Source organism: Chiloscyllium plagiosum, chromosome 13 (assembly GCF_004010195.1).
Source record: "Chiloscyllium plagiosum isolate BGI_BamShark_2017 chromosome 13, ASM401019v2, whole genome shotgun sequence".
NCBI classification, from domain to species: Eukaryota; Metazoa; Chordata; class Chondrichthyes; order Orectolobiformes; family Hemiscylliidae; genus Chiloscyllium; species Chiloscyllium plagiosum.
Genome location: NC_057722.1, coordinates 48628343 through 48654787, shown reverse-complemented (window position 1 = coordinate 48654787; position 26445 = coordinate 48628343). Strand labels below are relative to the sequence as shown.

Here is a 26445-nt window from a genome sequence, read left to right as displayed (position 1 = left end):
TGAGTGTGGCATCAAGAAGCCCTTGCAAAATTTGGAATCAATGGGTTAGGGAAAATTTTCTGCTGGTTGAAGTCTTATTTAGCACAAAGAAGGATGGTTATGGTTGTTGGTAATCAATTATCCCAGCCCAGGACATCTCTGCAGGAATTCCTCAGGGTAGCGTCTCGGTCCAATCATTTTTAGCTATTTCATCAAAGACAATACCTCCATCATAATTGGAGATGTTCACTTATGATCATATAATATGCAGCACTATTTGCATCTCTTCAGATACTGCAACAGTCTGTTTGCATATGCAGCAAGACTGGATAATGTCCAGGTTTGGGCAGACAAATAGCAAGTAACTTTGCGAAAACACAAGTACCAGGCAAAGAATCTCTTCAATGAGAGAAGTTATAACTAACTCTTCTTCATTTTCAAAAGCATTATCATTGCTAAGACGCCAATATCAACATCCTGGGGGTTGCCATTGACCAGAAACTAAACTGGATCAGTCACCTAAATATTACAGCTACAAGAGCATGTCAGAAGCTAGGTACTCTGTGCTGAGTAACTCACCTCCTGTTTCTCCAAAGCATGTCTACCATCTAAAAGATACAAATCAGGAGTGTGATGGAATACTCTCCACTTTCTAGGATGTCTGCAGCTCCAACAACATTGAAAATGCTTGACATTATCCAGGTCAAAGCAGCCTGCTTAACTGATACTTTATTCACTACCTTAATCATTCACTCTCTTTACCACTGACACTCAGTGACAGCGGTGTTTATCATCTATAAAATGCACTGCAATAACTCAAAGCTCCTCCAACAGCACTTTCCAAATCGGCAAATATTACCACCTTAAAGGAAATGCCCTGCAGATGTTTGAGAACACCATCTGTGAGTTCACCTCCAAGCTTCATACCAAACTGACGCAGAAGTATATTGCTGTTCCTTCACTTTCACTGGATCAAAATCCTGCAAATCCCTTCCTAACAGAGTTGCTACACTCCTAGGACAACAGTGGTTCAAGAACACTACACCTCATCACTTTTTCCAGCGCAACTAGGGATTGGTAATAAGTGCTTATCTAACCAGTTATAACCTCATCAATGAACAAATAAAAGTAACAGAAACTACAAAATATCTTCACTACGTTGCTGCAATTAGAGAAATGTTTCCAAAGCTTTTTGTCTTGCATTTATTAGGACAAGTGCAAGAATGCTAAGTTTTAAACAATCACAACATTTTACACTATAGGAGAAAAGGGTTCATCCAGGAAATCACCAGAAATGGCCATCCTTCCTACACTGTTACCTCAAAAATTCTCCAAGGATCTATTCTTGGACTCCACATAAAAACAGAACCACAGTTTATTCACTGCCAATGGATCAACATCCTGGATCTCTATTCCCAACAGTGCTGTGGTATGAACTGCAGAGGTTCAAGAAACTGGCTCACCACACCTTTTCAGGACAATTAGGGATCAGCTGACCTTGTCACCAGTGCCTAGATCCAATGAATGGGGGACGCTTATCCTCTTTGTACCTCTCCAGCAGGATGAATGCACCATGCAAAAATCCTAAAAATCCTGCATTAACTTAGAGACTATTTTTTCACTTGTATGTTGTCACAAACAATCTGGACGTTTAGTGAGTTATCACCCTTTCATTCAAGAGAATTAATAATATTAGCTCACATAGCAATAGGGTGCCATCTATGCTTCTTGCACATTTGGTAAACCGCGAAACAGCATGACACTGGATTGCCAGCCTTTTTCTGTTGCTAAATTGGATACATTTTCCAGCGATCTGAATTATCAATACACATTCTGTTGGCAGCATTGTCAATATCACAGTCTGCCTGTGGCTGCCTGAAATGATTTGATCAGAGTACGGATGTGACCTTCATCCCTCATGTATTAGTAGTACACCTAATCATTTGGATCACTGGTGATGCATTTTTTAAACTGCCCTTTCTGCTAAGGTCTTGAGAAGCTTTAGGTGCCCTGCCTATTTCCTGGGGAGGGATAATATCTTGGAGGAGTGCATCTTCCTCACATCCTGTTATTAACTTCCTCTATTACAATGACAAATGGAGAAATACCTAATGGAAATCCCATATCTAGTCCTCAGAATCTTACACTGCCTCTAAGGCCAAAATTCCTCTATTTTTAATGGGATGTGTGAGTCGCAGGCAACCAAGATTAATGGTTATTACCATGACTACAACTAACTTTACATTCAATTAATCAATCTGGAATATAAATTCCACTAGCAGCATTGGTGGGATCTGAAAGTGTGTTCTCAGAAAAGTAGCCTGGGGTTCTGGAATACCAATCTGGTGATATTACTATTGAGTCACCATTTCTCTGATAAAATAATAATTTTGGTCTCAGTTGATCTTGACAGCAGGTATACCTTGTATAGTCTGTTTTAGTTTGCCTCTGTGCATATGCAAGAATATGTTGTGGAATTTGGACATACTGAATCTGCTGGCCCTTAGCTGCAAAGTCATACAGCACAGAAACAGACCCTTCAGTCCAACCTGTCCACACCAACCATATTCCCAAAAGAAACTAGTCTCACCAGCCTGTTCCTGGCTCATATCCCTCCAACCTGTACCAGTCATGTACTTATCCAAGTGTCTTTAAAACATTGTAACTGTGCCCACACCCGTCACTTCCTCAGGAAGTTCATTCCATACATGAACCATCCTGTGTAAAAAAAGGTTGCCCCTCATGTCTTTTTTAAATCTCTCTCCTCTCATCTTAAAAATATGCCCCCAGTCTTGAAATCTCCCACCCAAGCGAAAAGATACCTATTTAACTAAATAAATTTAAAAAGGTTCCATGGGAACTTGACAAGGGACATCCAAGGGAGGTAGCTGCTGCATCAATTTGCTCATCAATAAATCAGTTTTTGACAATTCTTTGTCAAAGAATGTTAAAGATAACAAAGAATTTGGTTTTCACATTTTACCAGTGGATCTCATCAGCACAAAAGTATAATTAAAGTAACATAAGTGTAAAACTTAACATAAGTGTAAATCTTAACATTTAACATTGCAAGACATTCTAAGGTGCTTCATTATCAAACATTTGTGTATACTTTCAATTGCAATGTAATAGGTTTGTAATTCAAAAAACTGAATTATCTAGCAAAATCGAACAATTTGAGAAGCACGAACCTTTTCCTTAGCTGCTTGTCGGGTTTTATCATCCATCCAAGCAAGCTCATCCAAACCATCTTTAAATGCTGTTCGAATTTCATTAATCATTTCTTCTGCCTGGATGTCAAATTAGAAAGACAACGGGTGTAAGGTGTACTTCATGCTTCATTGTAGAATCAAGTTACAACACAGGCCATTTAACCAATTATCTGTGCTGGTTCTCTGCAAGAACAGGTTAGCTGGTCCCATTTCCCTTCCCTCCCATCCTTTCCATCTAGCTCTGTAATGCTTTTCTCTTCAAATAATTAACTAATTTAATTTGGATAGCCAATATTGAAAATACCTCTATCTCACATATGCTGTGCCAGTCTAAACAACAGGATGTGTGAAACTTTTTGACGCTGATCCTAAATTCCCTGTTCTTGTCTGTTTTCCCAATGGGAACAATTTCTCTTTACCTATTCTGTCCAGATCCCTCATCATTTTGAACTCAATCAAATAAACTCTTTCAATGCTCTTCTATAAGTAAAATACCTCAGCCTTTCCATTCTATACATGCAACTCAAATCCCTCATCCCTTCAGTCATTTTCATGAACGTTTTTGCACTTCTCTAAAGCCTTCACATTTTTCCTGAATTGTAGTGCCCAGAAAGTTACATAATACTCCAAATGAAGCTGAATAGTCTTTTGTAAAGTGCACAATGCTGTATGCCTGATTAACGACTTTCTCATGCTATCTTCTCACTTCAATGATTTGTACCCTTTTAGTCTTAAGTCTCTCCGCTCCTGCATTCCCTTTAGAATAATTTGATTTATTTTATGAGGTCTCTTCACATTCTTCGTACCAAAATATTCTCACTTTGCATTTTGTTTACCGGGTAAGTTTCCAGCAATCTATGAAATCTTAAAATCTATTACTATTCACTTCACTGTTCATATTAATTCCACATTCTGAGCCATCTGAAAATTTCAAAATGTTAACCAATACAACTCTACGTCATTAGTTTAGATTAAGAAAGACATCATAATCCTAACACTGCCCCTTGACAATCCCCACTGCATCCCTTCCTCCAGAAAGCAACAGTTTGTCATTACTGTTTCTGACAATTGTGTATCCATGCTCTCCATGTCCCTTTCATTCCAGTGACTTTAATTTCATGATAATCCAGTAATGTGGCACTTCATTAAGAACCTTTACATGTTCATGTACACAAAGGTCTACTGCATTAGTTTTACTAACCCTCTCTGTAACACCAAAAAACACAATCAAGTCAGTTAATTATGATTGCCTTGCTGAATCTGCATTTGTCTAAGTGATTATTAATTTTGTCTTGGATTATCATGTAAAAACTTTTTAACACTCAATTTTAAACTAATTGGGCTTTAGTTGCACAATTATCATGCACAATTTGAAGATCCACATAAAATTTGCAATCTCCAGTCTTCTGAAGCCAACTCAGTATCTAACTTCTACTAAAGCTGGAAGTGTAAATAGCTCAATTATTTGGTTGATCATAGTTTAGTCAGTTTAGTTTCTATATCAATTTAAAACTAACTAAATATTGCTTTAATTAACATTAATATAGTATAATCTGTCGACTGCAAAGACATGGCACCATTTGGCCTATATTAAGTGCGAGAATTGTAGCTGCAGTAAACTTGTCAACCTTGCAATGCACTGGAACGCATTTATTCACTTACAGAATATGGGCAGAGGGCAGTTAAGGGTCAACCACATTGCTGTGGGACTGAAATCACATATAGTCCAGACCAGGTAAGGATGGCAGTTTCCTTCCCTAAAGGGACTCAGATGGGTTTTTCTAACAACCAACAATGGATTCATGATCATCATTTAGATTCTTAATTCCAGATATTTGATGAACTCAAATTCCGTCACCTGCCATGGCAGGATTTGAACACAGGTCCCCAGAACACTACCTGGCTCTCTGAATTAATAGTGCAGCAATAATACTACTAGCCCAGTGCCTGCCCTAAAAGTTCCATATTGAACATTCCATTTATGTCGGATTTGATTCCCTGGTCCAAAACATAGTTAATAAATAATAACTAATGATTGTAAATAATATTTAAAAGTACTTTACAAAAATACAAGAGTCACCAGGTGGCATCACTTACTAATCTGTGCTTGCTCTTCAGAATAAAACTCTCATAATTTGTATATTTTGTATTTTGCCACCAATCAATATAAACTGCAAATTATCAACTATTTTGGGGTTATAGCTCTGTTACCTTTGCCACTAAAGGTGAAGAAGGTATTGTTTTCACCCATTCATCTGTCTAGTTTGTGCACAATGCATCTTGAAAGTAAATCAGCACATAACATCCTTGATGGGCAAGTTGTTGGAGGGAATCCTGAGGGACAGGATGTACATGTATTTGGAAAGGCAAGGACTGATTAGGGATAGACATGGGAAATCAAGTCTCACAAACTTGATTGAGTTTTTTGAAGAAGTAACAAAGAGAATTGATGATGACAGAGCGGAAGATGTGATTTATATGGACTTCAGTAAGGTGTTTGACAAGGGTCCATGGGAGACTGGTTAGCAAAGTTAGATATCATGGAATACAGGGAGAACTAGCCATTTGGATACAGAACTGGCTCAAAGGTAGGAGACAGAGCATAGTGACGGAGGGTTGCTTTTCAGACTGGAGGCCTGTGATTGGGGTGCCACAAAGATCAGTGCTGGTCCATGACTTTTCGTTATTCATATAGATGATTTGGATGTGAGCATAAGAGGTATAGATAGTAAGTTTGCAGATGACACCAAAATTGGAGGTGTAGTGGACAGTGAAGAAGGTTACCTCAGAGTACAATGGGATCTTGATCAGATGGGCCAATGGGCTGAGGAGTGGCAGATGGAGTTTAATTTAGATAAATGCGAAGTGCTGCATTTTGGGAAAGCAAATCTTAGCAGGATTTATACACTTAATGGTAAGGTCCTAGGGTGTGTTGCTGAACAAAGAGACCTTGGAGTGCAGGTTCATAGCTCCTTGAAAGTAGAGTCGTTGGTAGGTAGACTAGTGAAGAAGGCATTTGGTATACTTTCCTTTAATGGTCAGAGTATTTAGTATAAGAGTTGAAGGTCATGTTGCAGCTGTACAAGACATTGGTTAGGCTACTTTTGGAATACTGTGCGCAATTCTGGTCTCTTTCCTATTGGAAGGGTGATGCTGTGAAACTTGAAAGGGCTCAGAAAAAATTTACAGGGATGTTGCCCGGGTTGGAGGATTTGAGCTATAGGGAGAGGTTGAATAGGCTAGGGCTGTTTTCCCTGGAGCATCGGTGGTTGAGGGCTGACCTTATCGAGGATTATGAAATCATGAGGGGCATGGATAGGATAAATGAATGAAGACTTTTTCCTGGGATGGGGTGAGTCCAGAACTAGACAGCATAGGTTTATGGTGAAAGGGGCAAGATATAAGAGAGACCTAAGGGACAACTTTTTCACACAGAGGGTGGTATGTGTATGGAATGAGCTGCCAGATGAAGGAGTGGAGGCTAGTACAATTGCAACATTTAAGAGGCATCTGGATGGGTATATGAATTAGAAGGGTTCAGAGGGATCTGGGCCAGGTGCTGGGATGTGGGACTAGATTGGATTGGGATATCTGGCCAGCATGGACAAGTTGGACCGAAGGGTCTGTTTCCGTGCTGTACATCTCTATGACTCTATGAACTTGGTACACTGATAGGATATGGGCTAAGAAAAAACTGGGCAATTTTGGTGAAGATACAAATCTGATTGTGGATTTTTGTTTCAAAGGACCCAATAACATCAGGAAATATGGCAACTTGACCTGTCTTTAAAATAATGTGTATTATTTTAGTTAGAATGTTGATTGTTTTAGAATGTTATTGATCATGTTTTTGCTGCTGTGGTGGAATTTGTCAAAGCTGTTAAAATGTGAGTATTTCTCATCATAAAACGTCAACCTGGAAAGAAAAACACCTCACATTTATGCGATAAAATAACAGCAATAAATTCATAAACATTATTATGCACTTTTTTGTTGAGGTAACACAACATGGTGGATATAAGCAAACTGCTGATTGTCCTCCTCAGAATTGTTCTGGAACGTTGATGTTTATTTGATGGATCATTTACTGTTTGCTGTATGTAATGAAAACATCTTTTCTTTCAGAAAGAAGTACATATGTTCTTTAGCTCACAGAGAAAATCTTTGACAGTGAATACTAATGAGGTTTGAAACACAAGAATACTTACTACAATTTTGCTGTCTTTATCAAATGTAACTTTTACAAATAATGCTCCCAAGGCAAATCCTAGAGTGTCATCTGTATTACCAATGCAAGTCTGCCATCGAGGAGTACACGACTGAAAGAGATCATGTTTTAGTAACACATTAATGTATTTATTGAACAGAACATGAAATGCATATGAAATATATAATATCTGAACTAATTCCTACAAAAGTGCAATTGTGCCACTTATTGTAATTATAAAATAATGTTGATATCGTCTGGTGACAAAGATTGATTCAGATCGGTCTTCCTCTGAACCAATTTACCAACATTAAATATTTTGTTTCCAAGTTACTCTACAATGCTTTTCATTGCTGTGTCTGGCAGTTTCCACATTAACACAGTTGCCACTGTAAAACTGCTGTGTCCTTTGAGCCAATAACTTGAGTAAGAAATTGCTAAAAATTGGATATTTAGTACTGCTTACAATTTAGGTTTTACTTCTCACTAAAGTGACTGAAAACAGGAATTTGAGACCTCTTGAGCAGATAAAACACCAGAATTTACAACAAGGCTTTCCTTCAGTAACATTCAGGAGTCAAAAAGTGTGGTGCTGGAAAAGCACAGCCAGTCAGGTAGCATCTGAGAAGCAGGAGATGAGTTTTTGAGCAAGATGAAACCCTCATTCCTGATGATGAGGAGCTCATGCTCAAAACATCGACTCTCCTGCTCCTCGGATGCTGCTGGACCGGCTGTGCTTTCCCGGCACCACACTTTTCAATTCTAATCTCCAACATCTGCAGTCCTCACTTTCTCATCGGAGGTCATCAGAAGCAAGTTTCTCACAAAATGGCCTCACATGAATTACCCTTAAGCAATTTACAATGTAAGCAAAGAAATACTGAGAAACATGAACATTAGAAATTTAACAGCTATCTAATATTTAGGGTTTATTTCAATCCTGATTATTTAATTTTTCTTACACGTCCTTAGACATCCAAATAAGGTCACACGATCTCTAAGAACTCAAGTAACTTTTCACCAAGCACATGATGGCACTTTAAACAGACATTGTATTCATTGTTAATATTGTAAGTAAGCTAACAACCATGACATAAGGCATGAAAAGTTATTAAAAGGCCCTTAGTTAAAATTGAAATATGCATGTATTTCTGCTATAACATCCCATCTACAAAACTAAAAATCACACAACACCAGGTTATAGTCCAACAGGTTTAATTGGAAGCACACTAGTTTTCAGAGCGACGCTCCTTCATCAGGTGATTGTCGCCCCGAAAGCTAGTGTGCTTCCAATTAAACCTGTTGGACTATAACCTGGTGTTGTGTGATTTTTAACTTTGTACACCCCAGTCCAACACCGGCATCTCCGAATCACATCTACAAAACTGCAGCTTTAATTCTTTCTAAGCAGCATCAGGCAAGTTCCCCATAATATCATAATCCAAAAACGTCTTTACAACTGGATCAGACATAACATGAAATACAGTACATTATCTCTAGAGAATTTGTAGACTCCATATCCAGCAGACAAAACAAAGCAACTAATGGGAATGTTTTACATCTTAAGAACAAAGGGAACAGTAATAACATGGCGCACGATGTAGCTTAGCTCTTCAAACAGTTTGTGCCTGAGAAATAGCTAAATTTGCAATAGATTATTATGAATAGTTTTCAATTTCAATCATCTTTCTAATGGTCAAGTCATTTCTTTAGTTGCATAAATAAACTAATGTTCAATTTAATAATAGACTCAGTCTGCTTCCTCAAGTAATATGTGGGTGGTCTATCACATCCTTCAAAATTTTGGAATATACACAGTAGATGTGGGAGAATTTTGGTCAATTTTGAGTGTTACCCTGGAAGCCTATACATGAAGTGCTGATGGTGATAATGATCACTATCGAACAATATTTATGAAAACTCAAATGTAAACAATTACAAACACCAATTAATTACCCGCATATATGAAACTTGCCAGAAACTGTGTTTGCATAATTGCAGATGTCAGCAGACACTGCCCATGCAAATGTATTCAATTAGAACTTCATTCAAACTGAATTGCAACACATTTGAAAATCAAAATAATTTGTAAATTAATGCTGAGCACATTTGGAACAGTTTATTTGCTAATTAGAGACTACATGCATAGTAACATAGTCAAATAGTAACCAAAAAAGTAATTCCATACTGTATACAGATCTCAAATGTGTTCTCTCAATACTCTGTCCTTATATCAGGTTGTCTTTCCAAATCCTGCTTAGAATGGCACCAATTGTAAAGGAGCTTGCTGCTTAACAGTAGCAACTACTTGTACGTATATAATGCTTTTAAGGTAATAAAAGTCCTAAGGTATTTTTAAATATTGGCCTATCCCAATTCAACACCTAGATTTGCATACATCTATTGAAGTGGATTACAGAAGTTTCTACAATTGATTAGCCAGCACTCATTTTGCAGGTTCATACTTGGAAACCAATTGTAGATACGGGTACCAGTGACTGTTACAAACATAATTTTACCTAATGTGAATTGTCATCAGCATAAAGAAAGATCAAGAAAAAATCCCTTTAAAAAGAATACTTACAATGTATGTCTAATGGAAACATAAAATGTAGTTAGAAAGCTTGGAGTTATATATTTCAGTCAATAAATAGAATTTAACAATATTGGAAAAATAGTTATTGGGAATAACTCCCAACATTCCTTTATGATCTGGAGGAGAATGTGCAGGGAGATACCACTGAACCATGAGGCTGGTCTGAATCAGGCAGTGGAGTACTTGCAGAGAAGCCCAGCCTTGCTGTTTGACCACAAAGCTCTTAATAGGCCACCCACAGATGCAGCATTGTCCACTGATAGTAGGTTTCACCAATGAATATGTCCTCCTGCAACTAAATCTCAAATCCCATACCCTGATGATACTTATAACTTATGTTTTTAAGAAAATACAGAAAGCAGAAGTGGCATAAAGTAATGACAGGAATTCATATCCTGTTGTCAAAGTCCTCATTATATTGTGAAATTCCTGCCACAGTTGCGGTGAGGGTGTGGTCACATTAAAAACCCAACAACACTCAAGTTTACAGCAGAGGCAACAGTGAAGACTCTTGGAAAAAACGTCTAACTATCCAAAGCCTATGAAAATGTTCAAAAAACATTTAGTTATCTAGTTATCAGAGAACTTTAGATAGCCAAACCAACAGTTTGACGGTGACTAATGCGCTTGGGATCAAGTAATGTTCTTTCAATATCTAACATTGGTGCAGATGCTGAATGCTTGTGTGATTTTTGTATTGTTATAATTGTCTTCTAATTTCACTTCATTTACTGCCAGGGTGGTAGAGGCAGTTTTACAGGGTCATTTAAGGGACTTTCAGATAAGCACTTGAATATGCAAGAAATGGAGGGATATGGACCAAGGGCAGGCAGAAGGGATTAGTTTAATTTGGTGTCATGAACAGCACAACATTGTGGGCCAAAGGGCTTGTTCCTGTGCTTACAGTTCTATGTTCTATGTATAAAACTGAGACAGTGATTACAATTTAGCATCATGTCTAAATCTATTACAGGGAGCTGTGATCCTATTGAAAAGTTGGAAAAAATATCTATGCCAAACATTCATGCAAGCACCGGAAATTATACTTCCAAATAGATGATTATATTTGTTACAAACACTGAAATAGCCATGCAATTTAGTTTAAACAGTGAAATAGCAAATAGTACATTAAAATATAAGTGCTTACATTTCAAAAAGATGAAAATACAAAACAGGTTCAATCGACCAGTTCTGGGACATTAGACCACAATAACTATGAAGATAAACTTTCCTTCTCATATTTCAAACATTTAATCTTGGTTTCTGGCTTGATGTAAAACAAACTATCCAGCTTAATTATTAATCTCACCTTCTTTGTACCATAGAGAGTTTCCAGAAGCTTTTCCTGTGCATTTTCAAACCGTTGATCCAGGTTGGATGCGGTCTTCAGTACTAAATTCCATATCATATAATTGTTCAAAATGCTATATGATTTGAAACATTTAAATTGTTAAATATTTTTGCATGTAAATTTAGATATACTGTTCCATATCATATCTAATTTACTAAAATATTAACTTTCTCAAAGTACAAAACTTTTATCCAAGACTGAAGAATACAGTTATTACTTAAATTTCTAACTAGAAGTATAACTGTTTATTTCAGTTGTTTTATTAATGTAAAATGCAAAAGTCACATGACGTCTTTACTATTTTCTTTAGTGAGGAAGCTAAATAGACATATCATGTTTTAATATACAAAATATAATTTATATTTCTTGATGTCACATTGTTTGTTATCATATGAGATTAATTATCTACTTACTGGAAAAGTCAAGAAAGGAAGTTAATTGCAGTTGAAAATTAAGAAAACAACTAAAATGCTGTTTAAAAAAAATTGCACTTCGGTTGGAGCAGTGATATAAAAATGTCACCCACCTACAAAAAAAGCATGGGAAAGTTCTTTATATGCTGTTAAACTGCATTTCACACTATGTCTACCATCAACATTTATAATTAGGTTTGATGTAAAAACATAAGGCTCTGCAAGCAAACTTACCCTCTAATTATTTTTTCTGCCTACATGAACTTCTTACATCAGAAGTCTATCCTGGAAATGCATCAGGACGCCAATTGTGGAGCCATGCAGTTTAGATGAGATGGCAATAATAGGAATAGACCATTTTGCTCATGCTTATCCTGACATTCAAAATAAAGCCAATTTGATTCAGTCTTTCCTAGCTATCCTCCACAACTTCTGACTTTCTTATCAAACAAGATTCTAATTCTATCTTAAGTATCTTTCGTGACCTGGTCTTCACTGTTCACATGAGAAAGAATTCCACCTCATAGGAAAGAGAATTCCACCTCACAGGAAAGAGGATTCTAAACATGAGGAGGGAACAAATTTACTCTAATTTCTACCTTAAGCAGGAGGTCACTTCTTTGAAACTGAAGTCATTGTAGACTCCCCTCTCACGGAAAATATTCTCTCAGCATCTGTACCCTCAGAAATTTATATATTTCAAGTATATTGCCGCCAACGGCAGAAGTTGTATCCCGTGAAACCATTGTGGCAAATTTATGTCATAATTTGTTGGAAAAACAATTACATATTGAATGTAATGGCTGATCGCGAGTAACATGGCTTATGTCTGAAACTTCTTGAAAGTAGCAGGTCTAATTCAGAATATAATAACAGAATTTTTTTAACCATAACACATTAACAGCAAAGTTCAATCTGATAATGTAGAGAAAGGTTGCAGACTGTATAGGTAGAGTATCCAGGTTGAATTTAATCAGACTTATTTGTACTGAGACAATAGTCCAAATAAACAAATAATTATCAAGAACCCATGATTATCTTAACTGAATAAGTAAGTCAACATGAATATGATTTTCTTCTCAATTGCATGCAGCTTTTTCTAGATTGTAAAACACATTTAGCAGACATTCTCAAGTATTAACATAATGTTAAAGTTGGGGTAAAATCAAAACATTGTTGACTTTTTTTAAAACTTAGTTGAGTTTTAACATTTCATAAGGTTTTTAAAACAAGTAATTAAAACGTTCCCCTTGGCTACTGTGCTGGGCAACAGAATACTGTTTTTAACAAAATCATTCTTGGCAACTGAATGTTGCTGGCGAGGCCAGAAATTATTGTCCATTCCCCCATGCCCTTGAGCAAGTGTTGGTGCATCACATACAACTGAGTGGCTTGCTAAGGTATTTCAAAGGGCAGTTAAGTGTCAAGCATATTGCTTCAAGTCTATAGTCACTTGTAAGCCTGGACAGCAGATTAGGATAGCAGATTTCTTCTCTTGTAGAGCAGCAGTGAATTAGATGGAGTTTCACAACAATGTGGCAATTTTATGATTATTATTAATGAGACTACCATTTTATTCCAGATTTACTGATGAAATGGATTTAACTGTGAATGTGGGATTTAAATTTAGTTCTTTGAAGCATTAGTTCAGGCATCTGGATTATTATTCTAATAATGTTACAACCATGATACAGTACTCTTCCAGTGCTATTCTTCACCAATCTAAGCAGAAATGTCAATAACAGAGAAATAAATTCAACAAAATTGATGTCACAATTCATGTTAATGGGTTGGGGGGGGGGGCTTAATTTTAAGTCCAAACATTCAGCAAATTATGAGTGGTACACGCAATGACATAAGTGACTTGCAGTATAATTTGCTGGAATTTCTGTCCCAATACTGAAGGACACCCATTTTCACACTTTGCAAGTTTTAGTGGCAAACAAGACAAGCGAGCAATTACAATTAACCACAAGATTGACTTGCTGCCCCTGCTTTTGCCAAGCAGTATTTTGACTCACATGGTGCTTGATGAATATATTCAAGTCAGAGTTTCATGATGTCATTATGCAAATTTTAACTGGCTAAGTTCTGTAAATACTGCCAATTGGCACATTCACTGAGAGAAGAGAAAACTAGAGCTGTTTGTTTCATCATTACTGATGAGGTGACTGAAGTTGCATAAAATCAATCTATAATTTGCAGACGTGCAAGTCATTAGGATCAGTGTGTGATTTATGCAATGCCCTTTCACTGCTGTTCCGAGCCTACAGTTCCCTTCTGTCCAGTTTTGTACGCTTGACTTACTTTCATTAAGCACTTACTGCATTTCATATATGTTTCAGTTGTTCCTGCCAATAATATCATGGAAACATGAATAAGTTATTCACCTCTTTTAGTCTGCTCCACTATTCAGTCAAATCATGCCTTCTGTATCTTAACTGCATATAAAGAAGTTTATAAAGAAGCAGCTGAGTTTATTCTCCTCTACTACGCAGCCACCAAACACCCAACTGCAGTTAAAAATCAGGGTCTTACTCTCAATGAAAACTAAATATCTTTTGGAGGGGGAGGACGAAGCAAATGGGTACTGAGGGGGAGGTATTTTACATAACGAACTTCTGCTTTCAAAATGTAATCTAGTCTATTTTATTAATAATTTATTAATAATTAATTACACAACTACTTTTTTAATTTCTGCTCTCTTAAATTTCACTCCCTTGTGTATGAATAACAATTACCAAAGCACTGTCTACAAAGTAACAATCTATCTTCAATTACCTCTTGTCAGTATTATTAATAAGGTCAGACACCATCTGCAGATATTCCTTGGCATAGACAACTACTGATTCTGTTTCATTCAGGTCCACTGGTGCCAGTCCAAATGATAAATAATCCAACCAGTCAATGGCAGGTGCTAAATTCTGAGAAGATGAAATACAAGGAAATCCATAATTGAAAACTGATATCAAATTTGAGCAATTTGTTTTATTTTACTAAGCTGTCCTAAAGACAAGTGAGTTTATTAGAGATAACAACAGTCACCTGAAACCATCTTTTTATTTCAATGAACACACTGCAGTTATAAATAAAACTTATGGTACGGATTTGTTTTGTGGGAAAGTGGAATTCACAGTTCTGGGTTGGCTTGCTTCTCCTTCTACTATTGTCACTTCGTTGTCATCAGTGATCCTCAAAGTGGCTTGCATCTTGATTGAGAAGGAGATGCAATGCTGAGCAGTTAGCAGATTTCTCCTACCAGATAATGGTGCCAATGCTTTAGGGTGAACATGAGTATATCTTTTTGCATCTTTCTTTGACCATCCTTTGAGCATTTGCCAACAAGAGCTAGGCAAAGAGAAACTGCCAAGGAAGGTGGTTTCTCAAGCATTCAAAAGCAATGGAATGTCCATCATTGTTGTTTCTTCAGAATCGGGGATTCAATACTGGCAAATGCAGCTTCCTTGCCAAGATTCAATGGAAGCAGCACTGGTGCAAGGTTTCAATGATCTGTGTGCCAGTAGATGGTCTAGGTTTTATTGCAATAGAGAGTTGACAATACAATAGCCTTACAGAGCGAGACTTTTCTGACTTTCTTTGTTGTCAAATTGTCACAACTTGAAAAAAGGCAACACTGCCACAGTTGACTCTGTGCTGGACTTTATATCGGAAGTGCTATACATACATTAAAACCAACTCATCTATGCAGATGGCATGCATGAATGTTCAACTATCCTGGGAAGGACTCTACAGAACTATTATTTTGATGATTTTTAAGGACAAGGCAAACATCGTATATGAGGTGTTGAGAAAGTTAAGCCCGTGTGAATGAGCCATCATGCAGCAGCTTTTCACCAAGTGAAGTTTGGGGAGTCCTCTTCGCTAACATCAAAGAGCTGATGTCAAAGTTGAGACAGTTCCTCCACAGAATAATCATGTAACAATCTGATAATCATACATAGAATCATACTTCTTGATGACCTATCTCCTATTTGACCAATGGAACAGATCCACTCAAGTTGGTGGCACTGTGTCTATGCTGAGGGAGTGAGTGAGTCTTGCAGTTCTCAACTGAAGTCTCACAGCATCATTGCTGGGTCAAACTCCTTCCACTCCCTAAGTAAAAATACTTTCAGTGTGCCTACATCACAGGAATTGCATAAGTTCAAGTAGGTGTTCACTATCACCTTCTCTTGGCAATTGGAGAAGGGCAATAAATACCCTGGTAAATTAAAAATTAATTTTAAATTCAGTCAGTGGATTCCAACAAGCTAATGAAGATAACTTTTCACTGGGTGCTACTCAGCCAGGCTGCAGAATTTGAAATATGTATCAAGTTCGAGGGATTCTGTTATGGGATCATCACGCACAGTCAATGAAAGTAGTAAGGAAAGATGAGGAATAAGTTAATTGAAGAAATTTCTCCTGTCTTCATGAAGTGAAACAAGATGCAGACCACTGCAGTCCAACGGATGAAAGAAAGAAAGAAAAGGACACCAGCAATTGTTGAAGTCATTGGCCTGTTTCCCAGGAAGTGTCCAGAACATGTCGTAATAAATTATGGAGTGTGTAACCAACATGTGGTTACAACAAATACCATCAACATTCTGTCATCAGTCATACAGTGTGTTAATGTTTTTGTCGATCACATTGTTAAGATTTGTTAACTCATATTTAAATTTTAAAAGAAAGAGATCATAGATGTCAACTGTCTTTGAACATTTGTAAATAAGGGACAGCTGGGTAACTGAGGTTGCTGAATGAGAGGTACAAGGCTGAACAAGTCAGTAAACATTCTCTCCACAAAGAAATGCTATGTTTTGGTTTAAATCACACCAAATCATTCAGAATATATGAAATGGCGTAGCAGAAAACAACTGGCTCAAGATGGAGATTTGAAACTAATGCTTTTTTCAAGCTCAACAGAGTTAAGGGGAAACGTCTTCACCCAGAGTGTGGTGGATATATGGAATGCTCTGCACCAGCAGGCAGTGGAGGTCAAGTCTCTGGATACTTTCAAGAGAGAGATGGATAGAGCTCTTAAAGATAGTGGAATCAAGAGTTATGGAGATAAGGCAGAAACAGGATACTGATTGTGGATGATCAGCCATGATCATAATGAATGAGGGTGCTGGCTCAAAGGGCCGAGTGGCCTACTCCTGCACCTATTATCTATTGTCTATTGTCATAACATAGTAATTGGAACCATCACAAATTCACATTTTATTCTAAGTTGCAGCATTCAAAACCTTTTTTTAAATGTGAAGATTAGAGAATTCTATTACCAAAAACACTGATATTTAGAGGACTTGATATAGCAGCACTTTAATAGAACCAATGTGAATCTTTTGTATGACAAATACAGAATACTAATTTCATCATACTCTGGGTCACATTAGAGTTCTGAAGATGGGTCACTGGAATCGAAACATTCACGTGTTTTCTCTCCACAGATGCTGCCAGACCTGCTGAGTTGTTACAGCAATTATTGGTTTTGTTTGTGAAAAATTATAGAGTTGTGTTTCAATCATAGTTTTTTCCAATAATTTGATGCTTTCACTTGGATGTAATTGTTTCTTAGATTTCAAACTTATTGGTGTTGCTCAGCAATGCAACAGAAAAAATGTCCGATTCAGTCCAAACTTAGTGTATTTTCATACCTGTAAATCTGAAATGGTCATTTTGTGGTATATTTTCTCTTCGTCCCTACGTTCATCCTGGGGAACTGTGATATTTGCAAGGATAGTTTCAAATTCCAAAATTTGCTGCATCTGAATGTATGTTGAATTACGCTCTCCGCCCAGAAGTATACCCAGTTCAACCATATAGTCCAGATATGCGTTCAGTACCTGCAAAACATTTGAGAAAGCGCAGTACACAAGATAAAGTACACCAAGCTGAAGTGATATGAAGGGAAACGGGAACATTTACAAGACCACACTTTGTTTAGTCAATAGCTTGGAGATGGAGAAACCTGGGCAAATAATTTTCCTGAATTGTCCTTGCCCCAATGTCGTTATTTACCAGAAATGGAGTAGGAACAGTTCTGCTGTCTATCTGATGAAAAATGGAACAGTATATCAGGAGCAGTATCAAGATAATTGTCAGCTCACAATTAGAGTACTTTAGTTCAAGCAGCTCTCCCATCTCTGAAAAAAGATCAAACTGAGTCAGAAGAGATGTCATCCTGATCATCATCTGTTCCAGCCTCCAAAGTTAAAAAGTTCCAAAATAAAAGTAACTTTGCAGAAGCAAATTTCCATTTCATCTTAGTCTGATGCATGGTGTCAATGTCTACACATGAAAATCAGGCTCATGGTGCCAATTTTTTCAATTCCTGGTAGTAACGTCCTCACCACTTACTGGGATTTCCAAATAGTACAGTGTGGTTATTAAATCTGCTTCTGGCTTCTTCTTTACTATTTCATAGCAAGATGTATTTTGAAGATCAAGTGTTAAAGAATAAGGAGTATATCCCAAATACTACTATTGAATTTTACAAGTCCAAACTTAGATTATTTTTAAAAATCATCTGTTTGCAACATATTTATCCGCATACCAACAGAAATGAAAGACCCCCTAATAGAGATAAGGGTCTTTTTTAAAAATTCCATTCACTTGTATATGCATTACAAAATAATCTTGCTGAATTTGGCTTCTGGAAAGCAATTGGAAAGTGCATGTCAAGCACATAGTCAATCATACAGAAATTAGACATACGTTCAGAAGGAAATTTATCTTAAACATTTAAACCTGAATGAATTTTTCTTGACGACACCTTGTATCCACCTTTTCCTTTCCCTTCCCAGAAATTCTTTAATAGAAACAAGAGAAAGAGAATAGATATAAATTTGATATGACACATTACCTTTTCATTTGCTGTTTTGTTTAGGTAGTAATCACGAGATGGAAGAAACACGCCTGACTGATCAACCTAAAAGAGAAAATAAAAGCCACAACATTTGATTTTATGGTATTCATGGCCTGTGGGCAATCTATTAATAATCTACCCCAACTTCCCTCAAGGTGACAGTCACCATTTTGAACTTTCCGCAGTGGATGTTTTGAGGAGTCAGTTCCAGGAGTTTGACCCAAAGGATGAGGGAACAATGATACATTTCAAAGTCAGGATAGGGTGTCACTTGGAGCTAATCTTGCAGGTAGTGGTGTTCACATTCATTTCTTGCCTTTGTGTTACTTTGGTGTTAGAGGTCTCATGTTCAGAACTTGTTGTTGAAGAAGACTTAGTGAATTGCTACAGTGCAACTGCTGCCTTATACCACAGCAGGAGAGAGACTGAATGTTTAAGGTGGTGGAAGGGGTGACTACCAACCAAGCTACTTTTTTCTCATACAGTGTTGCAATTTAAGTAGGCAGAAGTGGGTACTGCAGATGCTGGAGATTAGAGTCAAGATTAGAGTTGAGATCTCCATCAACAATGACCGACACCCACAGTTACCTGGATTACACCTCCTCACACCCTACCTCCTGCAAAAATGCTACCCCATATTCCCAACTCCACTGCCTCCACCACATCTGCTCCCAGGAGGACCAGTTCCACAACAGACAGTTGTGATTGTTGGAAGTCGTAGAATCATACAGTGTGGAAACAGGTTTGTGTGCCCAACTTTTCCAACCAACCAGATTTCCGAAACCAAATTAGTCCTGTTTGTCTGCATTTGGCCCATATCCTTCTAAAACGTTCCTATCCATGTATCCATCCAAATGTCTTTTAAATGTAATTGTACCCTCCTCTACCACTTCCTCTGACAGCTCATTCCATATACAGACCAGGAGGACCAGTTCCACCACAGAACACACCAGATGGCCTCCTTTTTTAAAGACAGCAATTTCCCCTCCCATATGGTTGAAGATGCCCTCCAATGCATCTCATCCACATCCCGTACCTCCATCCTCGAACCCCACCCCTCCAACCACAACAAGGACAGAACCTTCCCCTAGTCCTCACCTTCCAACCCACCAACCTCCGCATAAACCGCATCATCTGACAAAATGTCCGCCACCTCCAAACGGACCCCACCACCAGGGATATATTTCCCTCCCCACCCCATCTGCTTTTCGCAAAGACTGTTCCCTCTGCGACTGCCTGGTCAGGTCCACGCCCCCCAACAACCCATCTTCCCTTCCTGGCACCTTCCCCTGCCACCACAGGAATTGTAAAACCTGCGCACACACCTCCCCCCCTCACCTCTGTTCAAGGCCCCAAAGGAGCTTTCCATATCCATCAAAGTTCACCTGCACTTCCACAAATGTCATTTATTGTATCCATTGCTCCCGATACGGTCTCCTCTACATTGGGGAACATCTCCGGGACATCCGCACCAATCAATCCTACTGCCCCATGGCCAATCATTTCAACTCCCCCTCCCACTCTGCCGAGGACATGCAGGTCCTGGGCCTCCTCCACCACCACTCCCTCACCACCCAACGCCTGGAGGAAGAAAGCCTCACCTTCCGCCTCGGAATTCTTCAAACCCAGGGCATCAATGTGGACTTTACCAGTTTCCTCATTTCCCCTCCCCCCACCTTACCTCAGTTTCAACCTTCCAGATCAGCACCATCCTCATGACCTGTCCCACCTGTCAATCTTCCTTCTCAACTATTAGATTAGATTAGATTAGATTACAGTGTGGAAACAGGCCCTTCGGCCCAACAAGTCCACACCGACCCGCCGAAGCGAAACCCACCCATACCCCTACATTTACCCCTTACCTAGCACTACGGGCAATTTAGTATGGCCAATTCACCTCACCCTGCACATCTTTGTGATGTGGGAGGAAACCGGAGCACCCGGAGGAAACCCACGCAGACACGGGGAGAACGTGCAAACTCCACACAGTCAGTCGCCTGAGGCGGGAATTGAACCCGGGTCTCCAGCGCTGTGAGGCAGCAGTGCTAACCACTGTGCCACCGTGCCGCTCTACCCTTTTCTCTGACCTATCACCTTCACCCCCACCTCCATCCACCTACTGCACTCTCAGCTACCTTCCTCCCAGTCCCAGCCCCTCCCATTTATCTCTCCACCCCCGAGGCTCCCAGTCTCATTTCTGACGAAGGGCTTTTGCCTGAAACGTTGATTTTCCTGGTCCTTGGATGCTATCTGACATGCTGTGCTTTTCCAGCAACCTCTAATCTTGCAATTTAAGTGTTGAGTTCATCCAAACAAGTGGAGAATATTCCATCACATTACTGACTTTTGCCTTGTAAAAAGTAAAAAAGCTCAGGGAAGTCAGGTGATGAGTTATATATTACAGAATATCTAGTGTCTAAGCTCCTCATCTAGCCTTCATATTTGTGTGGCAGTTATATCAATGGTGACCCCACAGTGTTGATGGTGGTAAAACAATTGAATATTAACATTTGGTAGTTACACACTCCAAGATGTAGATGGCTAGAGCCTGCTAGTTACATGGTACGAATGTTTGTCAAAGCCTAAATGCTGTCCAGATCTTCTGCATACAGGTACAGATTGCGAATTATGTGAAAAGCTGAACCCATATGGAGGAAAAAAGGTGATTGATGAAGCATCTAAAGATGGTGATGTTTAGGACACTGCTCAGAATGACTCTCATAGTAATATCCTGAGGCTGAGATGTTTGGTTTTAAAAATGCAATCATCCTTCTTTGTGTCAGGCATGACTTCAGAGAGAGGAGCCTTTCACCTTGCTCTGAATGCACATCCAACTCTAGAAAACTCCTGACACTATTTTTGTCATGTCTCATATCTCTACAACCTCTGGCAAATGTAACACATTTGTTGGAGACTGCTATTCTTGTTGACAATGTTATAATTGCTGTCTCCTTAAGGACACCAGCCATGGTGATGTCCATGTCAAATGCATGAGCTTGTAATCAGTGGGGGAAGGTCAGGAAGATAATTTATTGAAGGAAATCCTGAGCCTTCACATTTATCACAATGAAGCATCTTTACACAGTTATCTCCAACACAGTACCACATAAACACCGTAAGGATGCCATTGCGACGTCTCCAAAAGGAGTGAGGTATATGAGCATATCTAAATGCATGAGCAAAGTTTTTACACTATATTATGGGAGTTGAATTCTGCCAGTAAGCAAACCTGAACAACTGCCCCTTGGAAGGAAAAGGCATTCTTGCACCTCGTGCCTCTGTTCATTGTGTCAATATGGCAGCTCAGAGGCATTGCTTTCAAACTGTGTCTTTGAAATGAATTTCTGATGAGAAATTCAGTTGATCTTTTAAATGGACTTATTGATTACATTTGCTTAGTGAACATGACAAGAAGACACTTAGTGCAGACAATGTAATGGCTTTTTCTGCTTGAGGTTATTGTTTTTAAGATGCATTCTTGGACAAATGAATCACCTGCCGATGAAGTGCAAATCAAAGCCAGATGGGTGTCATTACTGAATCAGTGCAGTGCTAGAAGGGCCTCAAAATCCAGAAGTTTCACTCTGCCCTTGACAAAATAAATAGCAACTTAGTCTTCCAATCTTGCATGTAGTGTCAGCCATTTTGTGTAGTTATTGCACAGTTGACTTCTGATCCAACATGACAAGGCTCCAATGTGAGTGAGTTGCAAGCTAAGAAGCAAGATGTTCACATCCTATCTTCATCTTCCTTGATGATCTTTCAGCCTCCTCAGTTCTGTTGGGCCCATACCTTTGTGAATTCCTGTGAGCTTGTTGGCCACTCTCCCCAGGAAGAGACCAAAGAGATGATGACTCAGATTGATCATGATGTGGCACTCCCCCTTCCTGAAGCTGTGACTTCCCTTCCACGCTCTATGAGATTTCACCTTCTATTTTGAATTGTTTCCTTTCACTTTCATAATTTCCTTAGAACTTAATCCACTAAACTCCAATCCCAGATGTCAGTTTTGCATATTCAATAGGATTCTGTGGACAGACTGCACCCTGATAATCCCATAACTACTATTATCCAAGATTCTGAGACTGACAGTGGCACAACTCCTGGAGTGACTTAGCAGGACAATCTCTACTGAGCATGACTAAGCCTCTAGATTCATTGTCACAGCACCCTGTATGACTCACCTGTAATCCCTGAACTGGTTTCAATTGGCTTGAAAGATTGACTGTGGTCCAATATCCAGACTGCAAGGAACAAATCCTTGCACTTTGCTCAGGTCAGGTACTTAAATGGCTGTGGTCAACCCCCTAGAAGGGAATGAAATGCATCTCTCGACTGAGTGTCACCATACCTCTTGACAGACTGTAATCCCTTTTGACTCCACAAATGAGTGCTCCCCTTGAATTTTCACAATGGTCATTTGTTTGAAGCACATGCAGTTTGTTTGCTGTATAAACTGCTGGTACACACTGCCAGTGTAAGTGACACAGCCCAATACCAGAACAATGCATCCATCCCCTTGATTGTTCAGTGCTCCCCACCGTGACAAGCTAGGTACTAGTACAAATGTGCTAAAGAACAGTGCACGTCACAGTGGCTGGCAGCCTGCAAGTAAATGCAAAGTGAGCAAGTGCAAAGAAAGACAGTTAACAGCCATTAGCCTCATCCTGTGTAGGTGCATGTAATGCACATGCTCCACTAAGCAAAGTGACCTAACAGAAGCATGCAAGTCAAAAGTGTCCATGAGCTCTAAATTCAAATGTTGAAAGGGTGAAGTAATGTGAGAATTGTGACGATATGGAGAGGCTGGTGATTCACTAATACCTTCCTGATGAAGGACTTATACCCGAAACATCAATTCTCCTGCTTCTTGGATGCTGCCTGAACTGCTGAGCTTTTCCAGCACCACACTCTCAACTAATCTCCAGCGTCTGCAGTCCTCATTTTCGCCTTGTTCACTAATACGGTCTTGTGTGGATGAAGGGTTGAGGAGGATGTTGACTGTGGAGCATACAGGAACAGATGTGCTGCATGCAGAGTTGTGGCCGTCACAAGCAATTGGTGAGCTGCTGCTGTCAGGCACCGACTCTGAATTAGAAATTTTCACATTCTAGTTTCTCAGGGAGGAGAACTGGAAGTGGTGTGTTAGTAAGACATGTTGGGCTAATAATTAGATAACATAAATAAAAATAAGGTAAGTCACCACTCAGTAGTGAGATTCCAAAGTCACCATTTAGAAAAATCGCTAAACATTTCCTGATACCAAGATTCTGATTTTTTCATTTTCACCTTATTTTCCCAACTTTCTCTGCTCATTCCAAACCAAAGTGGGAAAATTTCCAACAAATCTTCAGTGGTACAACTGGAATAATGTCAGGGCATAGCCAAAGCTTCATCCAGAGGGGCTGAGCCATTCCTTCAGCCTGGTTTTAGCAGACATATTCTGGAGATCATAGTAATGGAGGTTAAGGGTGTAAATGGAGCCTTCTGTTTCCATTAATTATTTCCCCACCACCATTTACGACCAGATGTTGCATATCTGCAGACCTTTGATCTGATCTATTGGCTATGGGATTGTTTAACTCTGTCTATAGCATGCTGTTTCGAAGGTTCAGTAGGCATAAAGTCTTGTGATGAATCTTTGCAAGTTTGGGACTCCACTTTTACTTACACCTCTTGGTATGTCTAACATGTTTTTCTATACTCCTCATTGATCAATGGTGAACCTATTGGCTAGATGGTAAAGGTAAAATAAAATACATGCTAAGTCATAAGGTTACAAATAATGTGGACGGCACAGTGGCTAGCACTGCTGCCTCACAGTACCAGAAGACTTCAATTCCCGCCTCAGGCAACTGTCTGTGTGGAGTTTGTACATTCTCCCCATGTCTGCGTGGGTTTCCTCCCACAGTCCAAAAATGTGCAGGTTAGGTGAATTGGCCATGCTAAATTGCCTGTAGTGTGAGGTGAAGGGGTACATGTAGCGGAAGGGGTCTGGGTGGGTCCCTCTTCGGAGGGTCGGTGTGGACTTGTTGGGCTGAAGGGCCTGTTTCCACGCTGTAGGGAATCTAATTTACAAAAAAAAATGTGGTGGAATACAATGCTAATGCTGTTGATGGTTCACATTTAATGATTGGCCAATCTGTTCTTAAAGTTTACGTATTTTGCATTACGAGTAACTTTGAATAGTTTCACACATTAGCCTACATACCTGAATGACATTGCTGTTGGAACTTTTGGAATCTGCACTAACATAGACGGTGAAAAAAGGAACTGCTCTGTAAGTCCCAGAAACTGCTTTTAGCACTTCCATGAAGTTGTCTTTATCCCAGGGACCTGTGATATTCCAGCCGCCTGTCTGCATTAAAGAGATAATTTTATGAACTTGATTAGTACGAATGATTTGATGGATATAGAAGATACATTATTACTTTTCGACCTTAGAAAGTAGGCTTTGGACTTTAAAACTAGCAAAAACAAGCAAGATTTTTCCCCTTTTGTTATTCATGTTTGCTGCTTTGCGAAGGTTGAGCTAAAATACATTTAATTTTTCAAACGTCTTTTAACTTTACAATTGTGTTATTAATTTTACATTGAAAGATGCAACAATCTTCCACATTACAACTTTGTTAATCAGGTGCTGAAGTACAGAACTGAGCCCAATTTTAAACATCATTGTTATAAACGGACACAGATTACATATCACACATATCAAGATTCATTCACCACAGTTTCAGCTTGCTCCAATAAGCTGAACACAGGTAAATTAATGCATATCATCTGAATATAATTAAACATTCAATTAATATTCAAAGAACACCCCCTCCCTCTCTCACTCACCTTTAGCATTATTGCATGGTCCTGAACAGGCTTTGCATGTAAATTAATTAGTTGGAAACAACTATAAGTCGGTGGACAGTTGTTCAGGGAGAGGTGGGCGCCGCAGGGAGTGGAGTGCATCATCTCTCCCTCCAACTCTATTTGGATTTAGTCCCTACCCTCCCCTTCACTGTTTTGATCACACAGCACTGCCCCTTGATGTGAAGGGCAGTGCTTGTCACTGGCCACCCGGGTGTTTTCCTATCTTCCTGGTGGTGGAAAAAAAATTTTAAAAAAAATTAAGTCGGTGGACAATAGATGAAAAGTAATACTAAAGGTTTAATGCAAAGAAAATGCTGTTCAGCTGTACTTAAAAGCATTTCTGAATGTAAAGAAAAAAGCATAAAAATATTCCAAGAGCCTGGATAGTTCTGTCAATAGAGCACTTAACTTTGGGGGTCTTATACCATCAAGGCCAGATGCTTATTACTTAGCCACAAGGTCCAATTCCCATCTGCCACAGAGGCATGTCATAACCCATGTCTGAACAGTTTAATCAAAAATTAAAACGAGCATTCCACTGGTGAGAGAAGAACTAGCAAGATTAATTAGATAGAGTATAAAGAAAGTAGGAGTACACTTAAAAGGGAAATCAGGAGGGCAAAATGGGAACATGAGATAGCTTTGGCAAATAGAATTAAGGAGAATCCAAAGGGTTTTTACAAATATATTAAGGACAAAAGGGTAACTAGGGAGAGAATAGGGCCCCTCAAAGATCAGCAAGGCGGCCTTTGTGTGGAGCCACAGAAAATGGAGGAGATACTAAATGAATATTTTGCATCAATATTTACTGTGGAAAAGGATATGGAAAATATAGACTGTAGGGAAATAGATGGTGACAGCTTGCAAAATGACCAGATTACAGAGGAGGAAGTGCTGGATGTCTTGAAACGGTTAAAAGTGGATAAATCCCCAGGACCTGATCAGGTATACCCTA

General features: G+C 38.9%; 1 protein-coding gene across 5 annotated transcripts in view; it reads right to left on the bottom strand.

Annotated features, from left to right (window-relative positions):
* LOC122555986 (endothelin-converting enzyme 2-like) overlaps nucleotides 1-26445 on the bottom strand; it is a 180433-nt gene that overhangs the window by 9936 nt on the left and 144052 nt on the right. For all 5 annotated transcript variants that reach the window (XM_043702324.1, XM_043702328.1, XM_043702326.1 and 2 more), the window contains 7 exons: nucleotides 24841-24987; nucleotides 18627-18692; nucleotides 17419-17607; nucleotides 14540-14682; nucleotides 11304-11418; nucleotides 7400-7510; nucleotides 3171-3269 (listed from right to left, as the gene is read on the bottom strand). In XM_043702324.1, coding sequence (XP_043558259.1) covers nucleotides 3171-3269; nucleotides 7400-7510; nucleotides 11304-11418; nucleotides 14540-14682; nucleotides 17419-17607; nucleotides 18627-18692; nucleotides 24841-24987 — 870 coding nt within the window. The remainder of the gene's footprint in view (nucleotides 1-3170; nucleotides 3270-7399; nucleotides 7511-11303; nucleotides 11419-14539; nucleotides 14683-17418; nucleotides 17608-18626; nucleotides 18693-24840; nucleotides 24988-26445) is intronic.